This window comes from Tamandua tetradactyla, chromosome 8, assembly GCF_023851605.1.
Source record: "Tamandua tetradactyla isolate mTamTet1 chromosome 8, mTamTet1.pri, whole genome shotgun sequence".
In the NCBI taxonomy this organism is placed as follows: Eukaryota; Metazoa; Chordata; class Mammalia; order Pilosa; family Myrmecophagidae; genus Tamandua; species Tamandua tetradactyla.
Window position 1 is genome coordinate 56959662 of NC_135334.1, and position 20748 is coordinate 56980409.

At 35.0% G+C, this 20748-nt stretch overlaps 1 protein-coding gene across 1 annotated transcript in view; it reads right to left on the reverse strand.

Moving 5' to 3' along the window:
• Window positions 1–20748, reverse strand: part of TMEM135 (transmembrane protein 135) — a 360541-nt gene that overhangs the window by 173226 nt on the left and 166567 nt on the right. The window contains exon 5 of the mRNA XM_077113327.1: window positions 19471–19536. Within this exon, the coding sequence (XP_076969442.1) occupies window positions 19471–19536 (66 nt within the window). The remainder of the gene's footprint in view (window positions 1–19470; window positions 19537–20748) is intronic.

The window sequence follows — 20748 nt, forward strand, 5'->3', positions numbered from 1 at the left end:
AAATGAAACAGACAATTCCTACAATCACATTGTCTCTAGAAGAAACAGAAGATCTCAATAAACAATCACAAACAAAGAGACTGAATTAATCATTAAAAACCTCCCACAAAGAAAAGCCTTGGACCAGATGTACTGACAGATGAATTCTATCAATCATTTCAAGAAGAATTACTGCCAATCCTTCCTAAACTCTTTCAAAATATTGTTGAGGAAGGAATACTAACTTATTCTATGAAGCCAACATCACCCTAACATCAAACCCAGATAAGGACACTATAGGATAGAACAGAAAATTATCAAACAATTTATCTAATGAATATAAATGCAAAATGCTCAATAAAATTGAGTTGCAAATTGAATCCAACAACACATTAAAAAACTTTATACTATGATGAAGTGGGTTTTATTCCAAGTTACATAGGGGTGGTTCAACACTATAAAATTTATTTATGTAATATACATTAACAAATCAAAAGGGGAAAAAAGGCATTTGATAAAACCCAGCACCTTTTTTTAAATAATTTTTTATTAATTAAAAAAAATTACAAGAAAGAAATGCAAACATCCTTAATATATGCTCATTCCATTCTACATATATAATCAGTAATTCACAATATCATCCCATAGTTCCATATTCATCATCATGATCATTTCTTAGAACATTTGCATCAATTCAGAAAAAGAAATAAAAAGACAACAGAAAAATAAAAACAAAACCGAAAAAGAAAAAAAACTTTACATACGATACCCCTTACCCCTCCCTTTCATTGATCATTAACATTTCAAACTGAATTTATTTTAACATTTGTTCCCCCTATTATTTATTTTTATTCCATACGTTCTACTCATCTGTTGACAAGGTAGATAAAAGGAGCATCAGACACAAGGTTTTCACAATCACACAGTCACATTGTGAAAGCTATATCATTATACAATCATCATCAAGAAACATGGCTACTGGAACACAGCTCTACATTTTCAGGCAGTTCCCTCCAGCCTCTCCATTACATCTTGGATAACAAGGTGATATCTACTTAATGTGTAAGAATAACCTCCAGGATAACCTCTCGACTCTGTTTGGAATCTCACAGCCATTGACACTTCGTCTCATTTCAATCTTCCCCGTTTTGGTCGAGAAGTTTTTCTCAATCCCTTGATGCTGGATCTTAGCTCATTCTACAGTTTTTTTCAATCTCTTGATGCTGAGTCTCAGCTCATTCTAGGATTTCTGTCCCACGTTGCCAGGAAGGCCCACACCCCTGGGAATCATGTCCCACATAGACAGGGGGAGAATGGTGAGTTTGCTTGTCGTGTTGGCTGAAGAGAGAGGCCACATATGAGCAACAAAAGAGGTTCTCTTGGGGGTGACTCTTAGGCCTAATTTAAAGTAGGCTTGACCTATCCTTTGTGGGGTTAAGTTTCATGTGAACAAACCCCAAGACTGGGGGCTCAGCCTATAGCCAACATCTTTTCTTGATAAACATTTTGAAAGGTAAGACTAGAAGGAACTTCCTCAATATGATAAAGGGAATATATTAAAAACCCACAGCCTACCTCATACTCAGTGGGGAAAGACTGAAAGCGTTCCCTCTGAGATCTGGAAGAACACAAAAACTCACACTGTGATCACTGTTATTCAATATTGGGCAGAAAGTTCTAGATCAGCAGTTAGGCAACAAAAAGAAAGAAAATTCATCCAAACTTGAAAAGAAGATAAAAAATTTTCACTATTTGCAGATAACATGATCCTACACTTTAGAAAAGTCCAAAAAAAAAATCTACAACAAAGCTGCCTGAGATAATAAATGAATTCAGCAAAGTGCTGGGATACAAGATCAATAGGCAAAATATACATATACAAAATATACACTATATATAACGTTTCTATGCACCAGTAATGTGCAATCTGAGGAAGAAACCAATAAAAAGAAATATTTTTACAATAGCAACTAAAAGCAACAAGTATCTAGGAATAAATTTAGCCAAGTACGTAAAGGACTTGTTCTAATTTCCTAGCTAGAACAATATACCAGAAATGGAATGGCTTTTAAAAAGGGGAATTTAATATGTTGCTAGTTTACATTTCTAAGGCTGAGAAAATGTCCCAATTAAAACAAGTCTATAGAAATGTCCAATCTAAGGCATCCTAAGAAAGATATCTTGGTTCAAGAAGGCTGATTAAGTACAGGGTTTCTCTCTCAAGTGAGAAAGCACATGGCAAACACAGTCAGAGTTTTTCTCTCATCTGGAAAGGCACATGGTGAACACAGGGTCATCTGCTAGCTCTCTCTCCCGGCTTCCTGTTTCATAAAGCTCTCCAGAGGCATTTTCCTTCTTCATTTCCAAAAGCCGCTGGCTGGTGGACTCTCTGCTTCTTGTAGCTATGTCATTCTTCTCTGTTCTCTCTGAATCTCCAGCTTTCTCCAAAATTTTCCTCTTTTATAGGATTCCAGTAAAGTAATCAAGACCAACCTGGTCAACCACTCTTGAGTGAGTCACATATCCATAGAGATAATCTAGTTAAAGTTTCCAACATATAGTACTACATAGGGATTAGAAGAAATGGCTGCTTTTACAAAATGGGATTAGGATTAAAACATGGCTTTTCTAGGGAATATATATATATATATATATCCTTTCAAACCAGCACAACTTGTAAACAAAAAACTACAAAATACTGCTGAAAGAAATCAAAGAAGACTTAAATAAATTAAAGAACAGTCTATGTCCATTGCTTGGAAGACTAAGTATCATTAAGATGTCAATTCTACCCAAATTGATCTACAGATTCAATGTAATTTCAATCAAAATTCCAGTAGTCTGCACCACAGAAATGGAAAAGCAAATTATCAAATTTATTTGGAAGGGTAATGGACCCCAAATAGCCAAAAATATCTTGAAAAAGAGTAACAGAGTTGGAGGACTCACACTTCCTGACTTTAAAATATGTTACAAAACTAAAACTACCGTAGTCAAAACAGCATGGTACTTGCATAAAGATAGATATACTGATCAATGGAATCAAATTGAGAGTTCAGAAATAGACCCTCACATCTATGGCTAATTGATACTTGACAAGACTGCCAAGTCCATTCAACTTGGAAAGAGTAGTCTCTTCAACAAACGGTGCTAGGAGAACAGAATACCCATATGCAAAAAAATGAAAGAAGACTCCATCTTACACAACATACACAAATTCACTAAAATGGATTAAATACCTAAATATAAGAAACAGGCTATAAACTTCCCAGAAGAAACTATAGGGAAGAATCCTCAAGGTCTTGTGGTAGGCAATAACTTCTTAAACTTTACAGTCAAAGCACAAGCAATGAATGAAAAAAATAAATAAATGGGAATTCATCAAAATTAAAAACTTTTGTGCACTTGCAAATATAGTAGACTGCATTACAGGAAAGGAACCCTTAGCATGGGGAATCCAAATCTTTTATAATGAATAGTAAACATGCCTGCTCTTTGCTCCACAGAGAGAAACTATCTCTATCTCTAAAGCTATAAGTAAAACTGTCCTTTGTTCCAGAGGGAGGACTATGTCAAGAAAGTGAAAAGATAACCATCTCAATGGGAGAAAATATATGGAAACCATACATACAATTTGGGTTTAGTATCCAGAACATATAAAGAAATCCTATAACTCAACAATAAAAAGACAAACAACCCTATTTTAAAATGGGCAAAGGACATGAACAGACATTTCTCCAAAAGAGTAAATAAGAACAGCTAAAAAGCACATGAAAAGATGTTCAACATCACTAGCTATTTGGGAAATGCAAATCAAAACCACAATGAAATATCATTTCACACCTTCAGAATGCCTATTTAAAAAATAGAAAACTACAAGTGTTGGAGAGGATGTATAGAAACAGTTATACTCATTCATTGCTGGTGGAAATATAAAATGGTGCAACCACTGTGGAAGACAGTTTGGCAGTTTCTCAGGAAGCTAAATATAGAATTATCATATGATCCAGTGATCCCACTACTAGCTATATACCCTGAAGAACTGAAAGCAGGAAATCAAACAGACATTTGCACATCAATGTTCACAGTGGCAATATTCAGAACTGCCAAAAAAAAAAGGAAGCAACCCAAGTGTCCATTAACCAGGGAACGGATAAAACATATATACATATGATGGAATATTACACAGCTGTAAATAGGAATGAAGTTAAGTCCTGATGCATGTGACAACATGGATGAACCGTGAGGACATTATGTTGATTGAAATAAGTCAGACACAAAAGAACAAATATTGTATGATCTCACTGTTATGAACTAATTATAATAAGCAAGATGCATAGTTAGAATTTAGAATATAGGATACCAGGCAATAGAGTGGGGTTAGTTAATCATAATTCACACAGAATTTTTATTTAGGCCGATGGTAAAAAGTTTGGAAATGGATGGTGGTGATAATAGCACATTATTGTGAATGTAATCAACAGCACTGAACTATACAGGTAAATATGATTAAAGGAAGAAACTTTAGGATGTATGTATTACTAGAATTAAAATTAAAAGATAAAACATAGAACTATATAGCACAGTGAACTCTAATTAGGCAATGGACTATAGTTAATAGTACAAGTAAAAGAATATTCTTTCATGGGTTATACAAATATATGACAAGGTGGTAATAATAGAGTGGTTATGGGAAAAACTACACTTGATGTAAATAATGGATGTTAGAACTATTTCAATAATCTTTCATCACCTGTAACAAAAGTAACTACTGTTAAAAAAAATACATGGTGCATGCCCATGCAAAAAATATACAATTAATTTTTAAAATGCTATCATCAATAGTAATAAATGTTCCATACCAAGGCAAGATGTTTGTGGTGGGATATTGCATGGGCATCCTGTGTTTTATGCATAATTGTTTCATAAACTCAAAACTTCTCTAATAAAAAAAGGGTAGTTAAGAAATGCAGTCTAGAATCACTCTGCCTATATGATTATTGGAAGAGAATTCTCTATGAGTTTTTCATGTTTCTGCACATCTAACAAGCAAGGCACTGTCTTTTTTTCCACGCTACCTCTCAAGATTTTGAATAACTTTGAAAGATAGCAATGGTTTCTCCCTCTGGAACAAAGAGCAGTGTTACAGCTTTAGAGATAAAGACAGTGTCTCTCTGTGGAGCAAAGGGCAGGCATGTTCACTATCCACTATAAAAGATTTGGGTTCCCCAAGCTAAGGGTTCCTTTCCTGTAATGCAATCTACTATATTTGCAAATGTCACCTGGCCCTAGGAAGAAAATGGTGGTATTGTGTCTAATGATATTGCTATGAGTAATATTAGCATAATAAAGTCATTTGTCTCTGGATCAGAAGTTTCATGTCTTCTGCCAACATCCATGAAGTTATGGCCGACATATTTATTAGCCTGCAAGTAGGATAAAATGTCAACTCTTTACAGTTCTTAACAGGTATGATCATGTGCCATTTAATTAATTTCAAGCCAGATTCCTATAAAATGAAAATAACAGTAGAATTTACTTCATAGGCTGTTATCAATATTGTTAGATGAGAAAATTTATATAAATTAGCACAGTGTCTGAAAATAAATGTCCATTATTATTTAGTTACATGCAATGTTATATACATACTCCTGCATAATGTAATATATAAAAATACATTTTATATACATATACATATGATTTGCCACTTGACCCTCAAGTTACACAGTTAACTACTAAATGATAATGATAAAAATACTTTTCCCAAATTTTCTTGAAAATAAAAACTGGAAGGATAGCATGTGCATATACGTATATGCACGTGTTCTGAAACATTTTATCATGTCTGAGAAAATGTAATCATATCTCAGATTTCATTCTAGAACTATGCATGTGAAATGCCTCTTATGATCATTAAAATAAAGGTGCTGGATGGCTTAACACAGATCAGTATTAACATATTTTAGCAAGCTAAGTGAGATTTTTCAAACTACTCATTTTACATTAATTTTTTGAGTATCAGTTTTCTGATAAAATGGGGAGAAGTGCACATTAAACAAAAACCTAAATTGCTTCTCACATTTCCCAAAGCAGAAGCTTTCAAAATGTATGGCTGACATTAGCTATCATCATGTGATAAAATTAAGAAGTTAGTATCTTAACAATGAACTTAACAATTACCATATTAAATTCAATGACTGTTTCAGGAAAGATATATAATTACAAGATTACAAAAGAAATCAAGGAACACTTTGTGCTGAAAGAAAACTGAAAGGTTGTGAAATTTAAGCTATAACTAACTACCCTAGTTAAAATCCTCCCTGACTTAACAGAGCAAGATTACAACAGTTGCTCTTGGTTTTGTGGGTCATCTCAGGTTTGGCATCTATTAATCATTATTTTCCCTAGCATTGGTCAAATTTTCCCTGAATATTAATAATTACATCAAATAATTTTAGATTGCATCCTAGAGGCTTTGAATATTGTATTAAGAGACACTCCTGATCATTTGGCGAATTGACGTTTTGTTGTTTGTCCTAACTATCAAAAGTCTTGTGTGCTCTCCATCTTACTTTGGCTAAGCCTCTTACCTCAACTCTGACTTTTGGCCTAGTTAATGAACAGCCTTCTAGCCCTGGGGCATAAATTCCCCATATCTGCGGCCACCACCCATTCTACCTACATACCTTACCCCAAATCCACAATTGGCCCCAAATAATAAGCTAACCATTCCCATAGCCCTTGGATTGCCAGTCTCTTCTGCTTATCATTCATGTCTGCCGTAAACTAACCAATCCTTGATCCCCGCAGGAAATCTACTCCACCCCAGGACCACAATAAGGGCACAAACCCACACATCCCTCTGCTCTACTTGTGTCTTCTTCACCTACTGGTTAAACCCACCCCCCATCCCACCCCTGAGCCAATCACACTTTCATTGACCTCTCCTAGCACCCCTCTCTCAATGTGGGAACTTGAGTAAATAAACTATCTTCTCTTATGCATTATGGTTTCAGTTTTCAATTATGTCACACCTGACCTCCACCCAGACCAAAATTTAAAATCCAACTTAATTTCAAACATTTTTGCTATAAACAAGCAATGCTTTTAGATTCAAACTACTTTCTGCAGGATGTTTCAATGTCAGTTTACTTTCCCAAATGCAGTCTGCTATTCAGCATGCTCCCAAACACATCATCTCAGGTTCCAATCTGAGGACAAAGACAACGGTCTACACCATTAGATCAGTTCTCAAAGCTTTTATTATGCTTCCTCCAATAAGTTCCATACATGCTCAGCTCATGGGTGAGCCTGGACTTCATACACAGATTTAGAACATCTTTTTATCTACCTTAATTTTCTCTTCATGATTTCCATCATACGCTCCGTTTCTGAGAGCTTTTCTTGGTCCCGGGATGTAAAGTCGGGATTTCTGCCTCCCCAAATTTTTGCACACTTCCTGCAACTACGTCTGCCTATAGTTGCAGAAATGGAGAAAAAAGAAAATAGAGAAAAAACGAACAAGGATTCTTCCCACACTGGACCACAGAAGTTTCTTTTCCCAATTTCAAACAGAAGGATTATTTTTCAGAGTTTTAGATGCCTTCATTAGCTGCAACTGCCACCACCACCACCACTTCAGAGGACAACTATATGAGTGGAGTCTGCCTGGGATCACACCAGAAGATTTATATCAAAAAAGGAAAAGAAAATCATCATATTATTAAGACTTTTGTCCCTATATTCTCCTTCATGCAGGGCCCTCTTTTCTAGTCTCCTGACCATAAGAGGAAGAAGGGGTTTCTCCTGGAACCTTTTCCATCTGTACTTGTTCTGCAGTTCCAGAACAGTTGCACTAGAGTCCAACCAGGGAGATAAAGGGGGAACGGGGAACCTGGAAACTGCACAGTAACAGTCACACTTCTAGTTTTGATCACCCTCCCCAATCCTCTTGCTTGCTATTATTTACTGTTCAGAGTCCTCAGAAGTTGCTTTAAGTATTCTGACCAGAATTTTTAGTTCTAATCAGTAGAAGGTAGACTGTACTTATTCCACCTTACAAAAAAAAAAAAAACAGAATTTTTTCCAGAAACAAATTCTGATATTTATGGTCAATTATTTCTTGACAAAGGCACAGTATTATTCATAATAGCTGAAAAGTAGAAATAATCCAAATATTCATTTACTGGTGAGGGGAAAACAAAATGTTATTGCTTGGAATTCTATTTAGTTGTGAAAAGGAAAAACCTTTTAATACATGCTATAAAATGGATGAATCTCAATAACAGTAAGCTAGGTGAACAGTCAGATACAAAAAAAGCACATATTGTTTAATTTCAAGAGATAACTCAAACGTACCAATAGCACTCTATTAATATAGCTGTCAGAGTGAACCGATACTTTTCAGTTCACAATGATAAACAGATCTCATCCACAGATCTCCATATACACTCTAATTTAGAAAAGACCATCATATTCAAGGTACATGAAATTTTTTGAAAACATAAATCTACAGAGACAAAGGATTAATTGTTGCCTGGGGCTGGGAGTGGGCGTGAAAAGTGATAGCAATGGACAGTTTTTATGGCAACAGAAATAATCTAAAACTAGATTCTGATGATGGTTGTACAACTCTAAAAATGCACTAAAAATCACTGGATTATACACTTTTTTAAATTAATTTTTTAACTTTTAAAAAATATAACAACAAACGCAAAAATTCTTAACTTATGAGCATTCATTCTACATATATAATCAGTAATTCACATCATCACATAGTTGCATATTCATCATCATGATCATTTCTGAGAACATTTGCATCAATTCAGAAAAAGAAATAAAAAGACAACAGAAAAAAATTCATACATACAACACCCCTTACTCCTCCCTTTCATTGATCACTAGCATTTCAATCTAAATTTATTTTAACATTTGTTCCCCCTATTATTTATTTTTATTCCATGTTTTACTCATCTGTGGATAAGGTAGATAAAAGGAGCAGCAAACACAAAGTTTTCACAATCACACAGTCAAATTGTGAAAGCTATATCATGATACGATAATCTTCAAGAAACATGGCTACTGGGACACAATTCTCCATTTCCGGGCAGTTCCCTCCAGCCTCTCCATTACATCGTGACTAACAAGGTGATATCTATTTAATGCATAAGAACAACCTTCAGGATAACCTCTTGACTCTGTTTGGAATCTCTCAGCCATTGACACTTTATTTTGTCTCATTTCACTCTTTCCCTTTTTGGTCAAGAAGGTTTTCTCAATCCCTTGATGCTGAGTCTCAGCTCATTTTAGGGGTTTTCTCATGGATTATACACTTTTAATGGAGCAATTATGGTATATAAATTATACTTCAATAAAGCTATTAAAGGAAAAAATCTGATTAATAATTCTCTGAAGTCATACAGGCATTTTAAAAGTTGTTAAAATCAGTTATTTCTTCATTATTCTGTGCTTGCACCATGAACAGCAAATACTTATTAAAGCCACAATCACTGAAGAAATAATGGGACAGATATTCTAGTTTACTAGCTTCCAGAATGCAATATACCAGGAACAGAATGGCTTTTTTAACAGGGGAATTTAATAAGTTGCTAGTTTACAGTTCTAAGGCCAAGCAAATGTCCCAATTAAACAAATCTACAGAAATGTCCAATCAAAGGCATCCAGGGAAAGATACTTTGGTTCAAGAAGGCTGATGAAATTCAGGGTTTCTCTCTCGGGTGAGAAAGCACATGGCAAACACAGTCAGGGCTTCTCTCTCAGCTGGAAGGGCACATGGTGAACACGGTGCCATCTGCTAACTTTCTCTCCTGGCTTGCGGTTTCATGAAGCTTCCCAGGAGGCATTTTCCTTCTTCATCTGCAAAGGTCACTGGCTTGTGGACTCTCTGTTTTGTGGTGCTTCAGCATTCTCTGCTCTCTCCGAATCTCCATTCTCCAAAATATTTCCTCTTTTATAGGACTTCAATAAACCAATCAAGACATGTCCCATTTGGGTGGAGACATGTCATCACCTAATCCAACTTAACAACGACTCTTGACTAAATCATATCATCCAGGGAGATGATCTGATTACAGTTTCAAACATACAGTAATTGAAGAGGGATTGTTCTTGATCTGATTACAGCTTCAAACATACAGTAATTGAATAGGGATTGTTCTGCCTTTATGAAATGGGATTTTGATTAAAACATGGCTTTTCTAGGGGGCATACATCCTTTCAAACCAGCACAACAGAAAAGGTTTCAACTGTCACGAAAGTACTCCATTAGATAAATATATGGAAGAACTCTGTCAAAATAAGCACTGCTAAATCAGGTTAGGAAGCTCACACAGCAGGATAAATTATATCCACACTAACATTTTTATGAAAAAGATTTTAGGAAGAAAGGGGAACAAATGGTAAGTGCTTTAACTTGAGGCAAAGTTTGTGGTAGCCAATTCTTTAAAACCCTCAGACCAATTCTGATTCTGCCTTTCAAATGTTCATTCACTTCAATAACCTTATACTCCATTACTGTAAATTATATCAAAAGGTCAGTTACCAGGTATATTACACTGAAAACAACTTTGCATTAGGATTCACTGAAGTTATACTTCTAACAAAAAGGAACAACATGTATGGGATTCATTTTTTTTTCTTACCCTTGCACTTCTCCCTCTTCCTATCATCCTTTTTTTCTTCTCCTAAAGCCACCCTCTTATAAAAAGGAGAGTCGTGTGTGTGAAAATTTTCTTCCTCACCCCCCATTCAATTCTCCTCACCCCACTATAAAGCTGTGACTTCATATTAGAATGAAACTATTAGATTGAAACTGCTACAGATAAAGTCATCATACCATGAAGACTTTTTCAAATCACATCACCACTCTTCAAGAGTTTTACCTAAACAATTGTTCTCAAGGATTTCAATCCTCTTCTATTCTAGGGTGTGTGGGAATCTACACAATCTTCTATCTGAAAATAATGGCTTCTCTTCACCATCAAATACACATCTGCTGTTTCCTGAACTGTCACATCCTATAAACACCCTCAAAAAGTTGCAACTACATAACAAAAATCAGCTATTTCGAACACAGCCAAGAGTCAAAGAAAGAAAAAAGTATGTACAAACAAATTAGTAAGAATTATATTTGAATATAGGTGTGTGAATAAAATTAAACTTCTTCGATAAGTCAAAAGGTTTAAATTACTTGCTATAGAACTTACCCCATTACTTTACCCCAAAATTTCTTTAGTATATTTTATACAAAGAAATATTTTCTAATGTATCCAAAGACATTATTTTTAAATTAAAATCTGTATTTTCTAATGCAGTTAACCACATTTAGCTCTACAACCAAGTAACAAGTTTAAGTTGGTGTTGGGGGGGGGATATAGTAGAGACTGGCCTTACCCACATGGGAAATAACTGCTTTTCTGGCCTAATGCTCTTCCTATTAAGACCAAAACAAACTGAGATTATCCTAAGAACCCTTCCAATTTTAAAAAAATAAAATCTAAGTGCTCCAAAGTTAGGCAGATATTGTCCAGATATTGTTTTACTGAAAAGTAAAATTATGGCACATTTATTGCTGTGTTTAAATCAAAGCAGTTACTCCATGAATAAAATAAGGCCATTTCAGAAGCTAATTATCTAGGTTTAAGAAAGCACATGTAGAGTTGGTATAGACAAGACCACCAAGCTTAAATATTGTGATCTGATATTTCTAAAACTTCAGTTTAACCCTCAGTCCACTTTGCATCAGAATTTTCCAAATAAACCCCATCAACCAGGCAAGAGTATGAAATAATGCCACAGTATGCACTTGAGCTACTTAGAGAAGATTTACTGAGAAAAATAAAGTTTCTGCACAAAAATAAAATACAAGTTCTGAAACGCAATGTTTTATGACACAATTGTGGAATGAGTCTAAGTTTTCTAAGTAACTACCAAAATAAAACATACTGTTTTTTTTGTTTTTATATGTTATGTGTGCCAAGGGGTCACATTTCATTCTTTTCCTATGTAAGTATCCCATTATTGCAGCATCATGTGTTGAATTTTGTTTGTTTTGCTTGTTTGTTTGTTTTTGGGAGTGCATGGACCAGGAATTGAACCCGGGTCTCCCGCATGGCAGGCGAGAATTCTACCACAGAACTATCCTTGCATTCCTAACATGCTGTTTTGATTCATGGAATTGGAGAACTGAAATAAAATACCAAGATGTACTTATACCAGTCTCCTGCCTTTGGCAGCTCAAAACCATCTGGATATACCATCCAGACAGATGGCTGTTACTAACACAGCTTTCTAACATGAACAGGACAGTAAGTCCACAACCTCCTTGGAAGCCTCTTTTAATGTTTCATCACCCTGAAGTGATGACCATCCCTTCCAGTTATCTCAAACCTTCTGCTCTGCAACCAAAACTCATTTCTTCCCACGAAATTGGTGATAAGTTCGGAACTTTCTTCTGTATACCTTGCTTACTATAAATACTCTGCACACCTTGATTTTTCTCTTTTTTCTCTGGATCTTTCTTCTTACTTATTTCTTCTTACTCTCTCTGGTTGCTATCCATTTTCCATGATGCATTTTTTTTTTAACTATCTTTTAGCTGCTGTTTGGAAAGAAAAACATAGTAACTTTTCAAGGCTAAATTCTAATAAATTATTTGTCTAACTTAGCAGCGAGCATTCAATTTTGAAATCACCCCCAGAAAAAAAAATGGGAATAGACTTGAAAAGTTATTCTGGAACATTCTAGTTGTTCAAAAAAATTTCTTTTCTTTAAATGATATAGGGATATGGGAGGAAGTTAATGAAGCTAATAGAGAGTAATTTCAATGGAATGACATATGTAGGTACATTCCTCCTATTAAAATACAACACATAAATCAGAAGTCTCATTGTTGAATAGATAATTCAACATCTTTGACCAAATCAACTGCATTTACATTTCTATTAAGTCAGAGTCTTAACATTTTCAGGGGGACTTTTGCCCACACAGCAATAAGCCATGCTATTCTGTTCTACTTTATACAGAAAAATCTTTAATTACATCTTATATTTCTTTGTTTGTTCCGTCTTACTCAAATCGTGTATTTCTTGAGTGCAAAAAAGAAAAAAAATTGAAAAATACCTGTCTGAAACAGTAGGTGTACAACAGTGGAAAGCATTAATATCAATAAACATTTCTAAAAATCCAGATACTAAAGCCCCAAGCTAGACTAGTGAACAGAGTCTTTGGGAATAGGGCCCAGACACCTGTAGTTGTATAGAGTTTCAAGGGCAATTCTGATGCACAGCCAAGGTTAAGAATCCTGACTTTAAGAGCCTAAGCAGAAAGAGTATATAAAGCTACCTAGAAGTAGAAAATGTTAAAAGCTGTATAGGACCCTGAAAAATCACCTAAATCAACTCACCTTCTGAAGTATGAGTCTTAAAGTACTGCTAAGTAAATTGCCCAAGGTCATATGGATAGTAAAGTCAGAAAGAGAACCCAGACTAAGCTCTTTCCACCACACAAGACTGGCTATTCTGTCTGGAGGGAGAAAGAGTATTAATTCTTGATTCTACCACCAACTTAATAACATAAGCACTCACATAGCAAATCCTGAGAGAAATGTGGTGTACTAGTTTGTAAGCTGCCAGAATGTAATATACCAGAACTAGAATGGCTTTTAAAAAGGGGAAATCAATAAATTACAAGTTTACAGTTCTAAGGAAGTGAAAGTGTTCAAATTAAGGCACTAACAAGAGGTTGCCTTCACTCAAAAAAGGCCAATGGGTCAGGAACACCTCTGTCAGCTGCATAGTCACGTGGCTGGCATCTGCTGGTCCCTTGCTCCTAGATTCCATTGCTTTCAAACTCTGTTCCTGTGGGAGCTCCTTATTTTGCTTCTCTGGGACTTCTCTTTTCTTGGCTTCTCTTGGCTCTCTCCAAGTTCTGGCTTGCTCAACATCTCATGGTGATGTCTGCTGGGCTCCAAGCATCTCCAAACATCCGTGTTTCTGTACTCTGAAGATTACGTCTGTTCTCTAAGTATTTACATCAGCTCTCTCTGTTGGTCCTGAAGTTTCTGTCATTTCTGACTCTCTCTAAAATGTTTCCTCTTTTAAAGGAATTCAGTAACCTAATCAAGACCCACCTGGAATGGATGGAGCCACATCTCCATCTAATCAAAAGGTTATATCCACGACTGGGTGTGTCACATCTCTGTGGAGATAATCTAATCAAAAGTTTAGTTTCCAACTTACAATATTGAATCAGGAGTAAAAGAAACAGCTACTCCCATAAGATTGGATCAGGATTAAAATATGGCTTTTCTGGGGTACATAATATTTTCAAACTGGCACCTGTGGTAAACATTATTCTTTTCTGAATCTCAATTATCCCCTGAAAAATATGGTGATTAACAGTACCTACAATGGAAAATTGTTTTGATTAATTATAAAATGCCTGGAACATATAATAGAACTCAAAAAATGCCACTTCCCTTCAACATAGCACTCTTCCTTCCTTTCCTTTTTAATTCTAGGGAAAAAAAAATTCACTGTCAGCAAACCTCTCCTGAATTCTCACCAATCCATCTTTTCATAACATTCCTCATTAATTGGTAATGCCTTGGTCTTTTCTCATTCAATAATGCTCATAAATTTCCTCAAATCTCAATTTAAGATGTACCTCCTTTAACGAATATTCAGAACTAACTTTACTCTAATTACTTCTTTCGTACTTCATTATTTACTTGTACTTGTAAACCTTATACTTGCTTATACCTTCCTTTGAAACTTTAATATTGTAATTATTGCTTAGTTGCTTTGTTTTTATTTTTTTCAGTATTTAGAGCACAAGCTATTAAAAGACTATACATAAACTCCCCCAAAACAAGGATATTAGCCTACTCTGTTCACTGATGGATCCCAAGCAACTAGACAATGCTGGGAATACAGAGGTACTTAAACAGTTCCTGAATAATAAGGAAGGCATTTCTTCTTCCATTCATGAATCGCTCCAAAATTCCAAATGTAATGTTAAACACATGGATATAAAATTTAAGCCTTCTGAATAAATGAAAAGAGATATGCCTGATATTTTTAAATTTATAAAATTCAAAATAATTACTAGAGCCACAATAAATGAATCAATTCATTGGCTACAGAAAATTGCTTACCTTGCTCATAACATGATCTTTTTAGTGACTCCCTGTCATTACTTTAAGAACTGGACATATGGTGTAAAAAGAAACATAGAAGGTAAAGGATTTAATTATGACCTTGCATTTTACAACCTGTCTTCCTATGGTGAAGAATTGCTAAACTTTGTTCTCTTTCAATATTTTCAATTAAGAATAATCAAATGAAAGAACACCAATTTCTGGCTTACTCTGGTCTCAAGTTATATAAATAACAGTATATAAATTTTTAATTAAATTTAAGAGAGTAACTGTATCGTATAACAGTGTATATGTTTTATCCTATACATTTTAAACCTCTGGAAGGCAGAAGACAGGATCATACCTTTCCTGAAAAACTTACAAAAGTATCATTTTTTTAACAAAGCATAATATTCAATAACTATTTATATATATGTGTGTGTATATAGATGTATGTATATATATATATATATATATATATATATTTTTTTTTTTTTTTTAAGACGAGAGGAGAAACACAGAGGACAAGGGGGAAAGTGAAGGGAGGGGTTACACCGGAGAAATGGGAGGGTTTGAGAAGGCGGATACGCCGACACGCGAAGTGTGCAGAACGAAGGGAGAGCGCGAAACAGGAGGGAGACAGGTAACCTGCTGTACCGTTCCCTCCCCTGCTTTCCAATCTACCCACCCCCTTTCTGCAGGAGTGACTTAGTGAGTCTAAGAGGCTTTAGCTCCTCCTCCTTTTCTCTCTCTCTCTCAGGGAGGAGAGATGCTGGGCGGGGGTGGGGGAGAAAACCAGGGCTTGTTGTTGTCGATAGCTTAAGAGGCTAAAGATGGCGACACTTCCGGTCACGCGGCAATGAGGGCGGGCGGCTTAATAACTATTTATAGACAGTAATTTTAAAATTAGCTCTTCGAATAGAAAAACATACAAAAAAAATCTACTCCAGCAATTGGTCTGTGTGATGGTTTGAAGACTGTATCCCAGAAAAGACTATGTTTTTAATCCATTCCTGTGGGAGTAGACCTGTTATGGGTGAGTACTTTTGTTAGATTATTTCAGTTGCTGCATGCCCTAGGTCAGTCTTAATCCACTTACTGGAATCCTTGTTAAGAGTATAAAAGAAAAGCTGCCCCCAGAGAAGATAAGAGAGAAGCTAAAAGAAGAAACACAAAAAACAGAGAAGAAGTCAATGAAGCCAGAAACTGGAAGCAACGAACCTGAGAGAAGAGGAAGAGAAGAGTAGATGTAGGTATGTGCCTGACCATGTGACAGAGAAGCTGAGGATCACCTAGTGGGAAAGAGGTATAGTCCTGTTGATGGCTTAATTTGGATGTTTTCATAGCCTTAGAACTGCAAACTTGTAAACTAAGAAATCTCCATTGCTAAATGCCACTCCATTTATGGCATATTCATTTCATCAGCTTTAGGAAACTAAAAGTCTGTTTTTAGCTTAGATAATTTTATCAAGACACAAAGATCCAGCTATCCATATATGACTTTACAAAGAATATCAATATGGTGTTAAACATTCAATGAGATAGCTGAATTGTGAAGGGTATTTTTTTCTATTCATTTTAAGCCATTTTTATTCCACACCTGATACGATAACAGTGATAACTGGAATGCATTAAAAAATGAGTCTTGATTATAAATTTCACAGGCCTTGGCTACTGTGTAAATTTTCAATTACCAAAGTTAGGGCTAATGAATAATTAGAAAACTCTAATCCAACTAACTACACTGAGAAAGAATATATTGTTAGTATAGAAAGAATGGGATTTGGAGTCAGACAGGTCAAATCCTGGCTTTTCCATTTTCTAGCTGTTTGAGCAAAGGAAAAATTTTCTTCTTTGAGCCTCAGTTATCAATAAAATAGGCATAATAATTTCACACTTGCAGAGCTATGATGAGGATTAAAGAAGATCTCTATTTAAAATTTACAATTATAATCTATAATGAGCTTCAAACTTCTTTAAAAATTATCTTCTTTCTTGCAAAGAGAGAAACTGTTTTCTAGTCTCAAAACTTCTTAAAACATCCGAAGAAATGCCTAATAGGTAGTCTAACAAATTTCAGTGTTATCATGCATTCTAATAAGTTCATTTCAAGACTGATATTTTCATAATTTGGATATGCCATGCTTTATTCCTCCTACCCAGTATTACTGTCATGAGGTTATCTATTGATCCCTGCTTAACAGAAAATTTTACACTAACAGGTTAGTATGATTTTTTAAATGTCTTAGAACAAGAAAACTCCTTGCCATGCTCCTCCCATATCATACCATAAATTTTCCAATATGATAAATATGGTGATTTCAGTTTCTGTTTTAAACAATTCATTAAATTATTAACCTTTAAGTTCATCTCTTACTCCAAAAAGGATTTTCTTCTATTGCCCTGCTTTTAAAATAGAGTATAAATCTAGCATGTTCCAAATGGAATCTGGATACCAGTTACTTACAGACCCAACCTAAAATATGCATTTCTGCTCTCACCCAGATTTATTTTTTCTATTGGTGACACAACTGTTTCCCCCAACAGAAGTAAGCTCCTCTAAAAGCAGGAATTCTATCACACCATTTATTTCAATAGCATTTAGCTAACCATCTTTCAAAATCTATGTCACTTGTACATATACATATTCAAAGATATCTTTGTTTTACTTTATCTTAATTCTCTACTTAAGTCAAATAATTAGATTAAAACTAATTCATGGCCTATTCTAGCTACTATTTACTAGATGCTTACTATATGTCATGCTGTATATTTTAAAACTATACAATATTACTATTTTATCAGCTCTAAAATAGAGAATTATTAGAAAAATCCCAATTTAAGAGGAGCTAAAATATGAAAATTAATAGATGGTGACTATGAGGTGCCATTGATTAGAAGTTGCAGAGATCCTAAAATGAAGAAAAAAATATATGCATCTCATCATATTAACCTCATTTTAGAAACAAAAAGTCAAAGAGTGCTTAAAAATTTGCTCAACTTTAAGACCTGTTAACCAGGTTGCTCCATTGGAGCTATTCCCAGTAATTTTGGGAGGAACGGATCAAAAGCCAGCTATTTTAATTACTTTCTCCCCAGTAAGTTAAAGATGTAAACCTCAACTCATATTCCTATGCTTAAATGATTACTTATAAAACTGTCCTGCATACATTTCCCCAACCCCCTCATAAAAAAAGATAAAGTTCAAAAGTCTATCACCCCCCCCCCATAAGAAAATTTATAGGTAATTGTTAAAATGTGAAATACATTTTCAACCATTCTAGGCAGATAAATATGTATGAGCCTATTAATGGGACGGTTTTCTCAAAATGGCACCACATATTTCAGTTTATAAAGAGATAAGTGAATTCTTTCTTCACAGAGAAAATATACTTTACAATTTAATGTCAAAGTCTTTTGCCAATATACAATTAAACAGTGAAGAGTATATACTTTCCAAAAGACTGTGCATTTTGGCCTAATGAGCAAATGTATCAACCAGTCACATTTATGGGAATATACTAACACAATTCCACTTAATTCCTTAGAGATTTTTTCACTCCCAAACTCCCACTATTAAATATTTAGGTGATTGAGTTATAAATATTACATTATACAGAGTGCTAATTTATTTTCTTCGAGAATTTGCTACCAGACTAGAAAAAGGAACATGGCAAAGTCATAGTATATTCAACTTCAACCTGCACATGCCTTACAATAAGGAGTGAATTTAAAAAAAGGTAGACAGGATGGTAATCAGGTTAGTAATGATTTTTGGATTGGAAATTTATTTTATGTGGTAGAATTTTTTTTTAAGAACTGGTAGGAGTATTTTAAAAAGTCAAAACTTAGAATGTGTATTTTCACTGAATTTCAACCACACCAAAAAGCAAACTAACTCCATTTATCTATCTCTTTAGGTCTGTGGTTAAAGTCTGAGCATTTCAAATTATTTTACCCTAAGAAATAAGTATCAGATCTGCATGGAAATAGAATACAGTGAAAGGAAAACATAGAAAGTTATTTTTACCAAAAAAATACTTTTGCAGAAGTTGTTACTAAAATAAGATGTCATTTTTTTTATTAAGAGTAAAAACAATTGATCATCAAAGATTAAAAGGCCCAGCAAGTTATTTTCAACCCAAGATCTGTTTCCAATGTGAATGTGAATTAAAACAAATTTTGCTCCAAGTATACCCAATATTATGAACTTCAGCATTAATGTATTTATCAGTTGTTTACAGAATAGCAATATTGAATTCACCATATTTTATATTTTAAAAACTGTAATCATGAATTAAGATGTAATAATTATATCAAAATTCTCATCTTACTTCTCCATTTCTTAATGTTGTGATAGTTCCTCTTGCTACACCCATTCTGAAGAGTGTTTCTGTGGCCTGTGAATAAAACATATAAAATATATACTTTATTATCTGTACACTCAAAATTGTAAAAAAAACAAAAAAATCCATTATAATTCTTTCCAGAAATTTCTAGAGAATCATTAACATGGCATAATAAGAGGTGAAAGTTCAAAATTATACCCAAGAAATACTTTCAGATGCCGTTAAGATTATCAAAAGTTCGAAGTAAGTTGTTTCAAAACAATATTGAGGGGAGGAGAGAGGCAGGGATCAATATGGGAAGGGCAGGGTGGGTTTGAATGTCCATAATCCCCACTGGGGATTGGCTGCAGCATGCAGGGAAATGCTGATCCAAGGAACTGACAGTCCCTCCCTGGCAGGGGAAATTTCCTCAAGCAGTTCCGAAGCCAGCAGCACTCATAGAGATAGTGGGCACTGGAGGCAGTGACCCAGACAGGTGTTGCAATGCCATCCCATCAGACACAGTGAACAGCAGATCTGCCAGGCGAAAGACCCAGTGGATCAGTGGCTTCCCTGCCCAAACGCAAGGACCAGCTGACCTGCTGCCGTAGGCTGGGAGCAGCCACCCCACCAATCACACCATCTTCCCAGGAGGGCTACAGTCACAGACAGGTAGACCAGAGGAGTGGAAGTACCTCAGGAACACCTGAGGAAGATGCAGTAAGTGCAGCCTGGCAAACTCCTTATCTGCCTAGGGTTGTTGTTTTTTTCCATACATTTTTCTATATGTTTTTATAGCAATAGTATTACTTTTTATTTTTATTTTTTGTTTCTTATTTTTATTTATTTTTTATTATTTATTTTCTCTCCCTTCTGTGGGTACCAGTCTGATTTCATTGCCAGTATATCCTGGGGTTTCTCTTTGTGACTTTAGGCCCTATTACTGTTGAGGTGCGTTTATTTCTTTATTTATTTTTCACATATATAAATTTATAAATTTTTTTGGGGGGGAGGTACATGGGCTGGGAATGGAGTGGGCATTCTGGCACTGAAATACCCATGCATCCTTGCCTAGCTTTTAATAAACCATCAAGGAGAACTGTACTCCCTACACGAGAACCAGGCCTTGGTTTGGCAGGGAATTACTGAAAAAATCAAGTGCAACAAGGACTCTTCAATGCAAAACCAAGTAAATACAAAACTTTAGACAACTATGGGAAACCGATTTGCAAAATAACCTTGTTCAGATAATCAAATGCCCCAAACACAAGAGAAAATCACAAA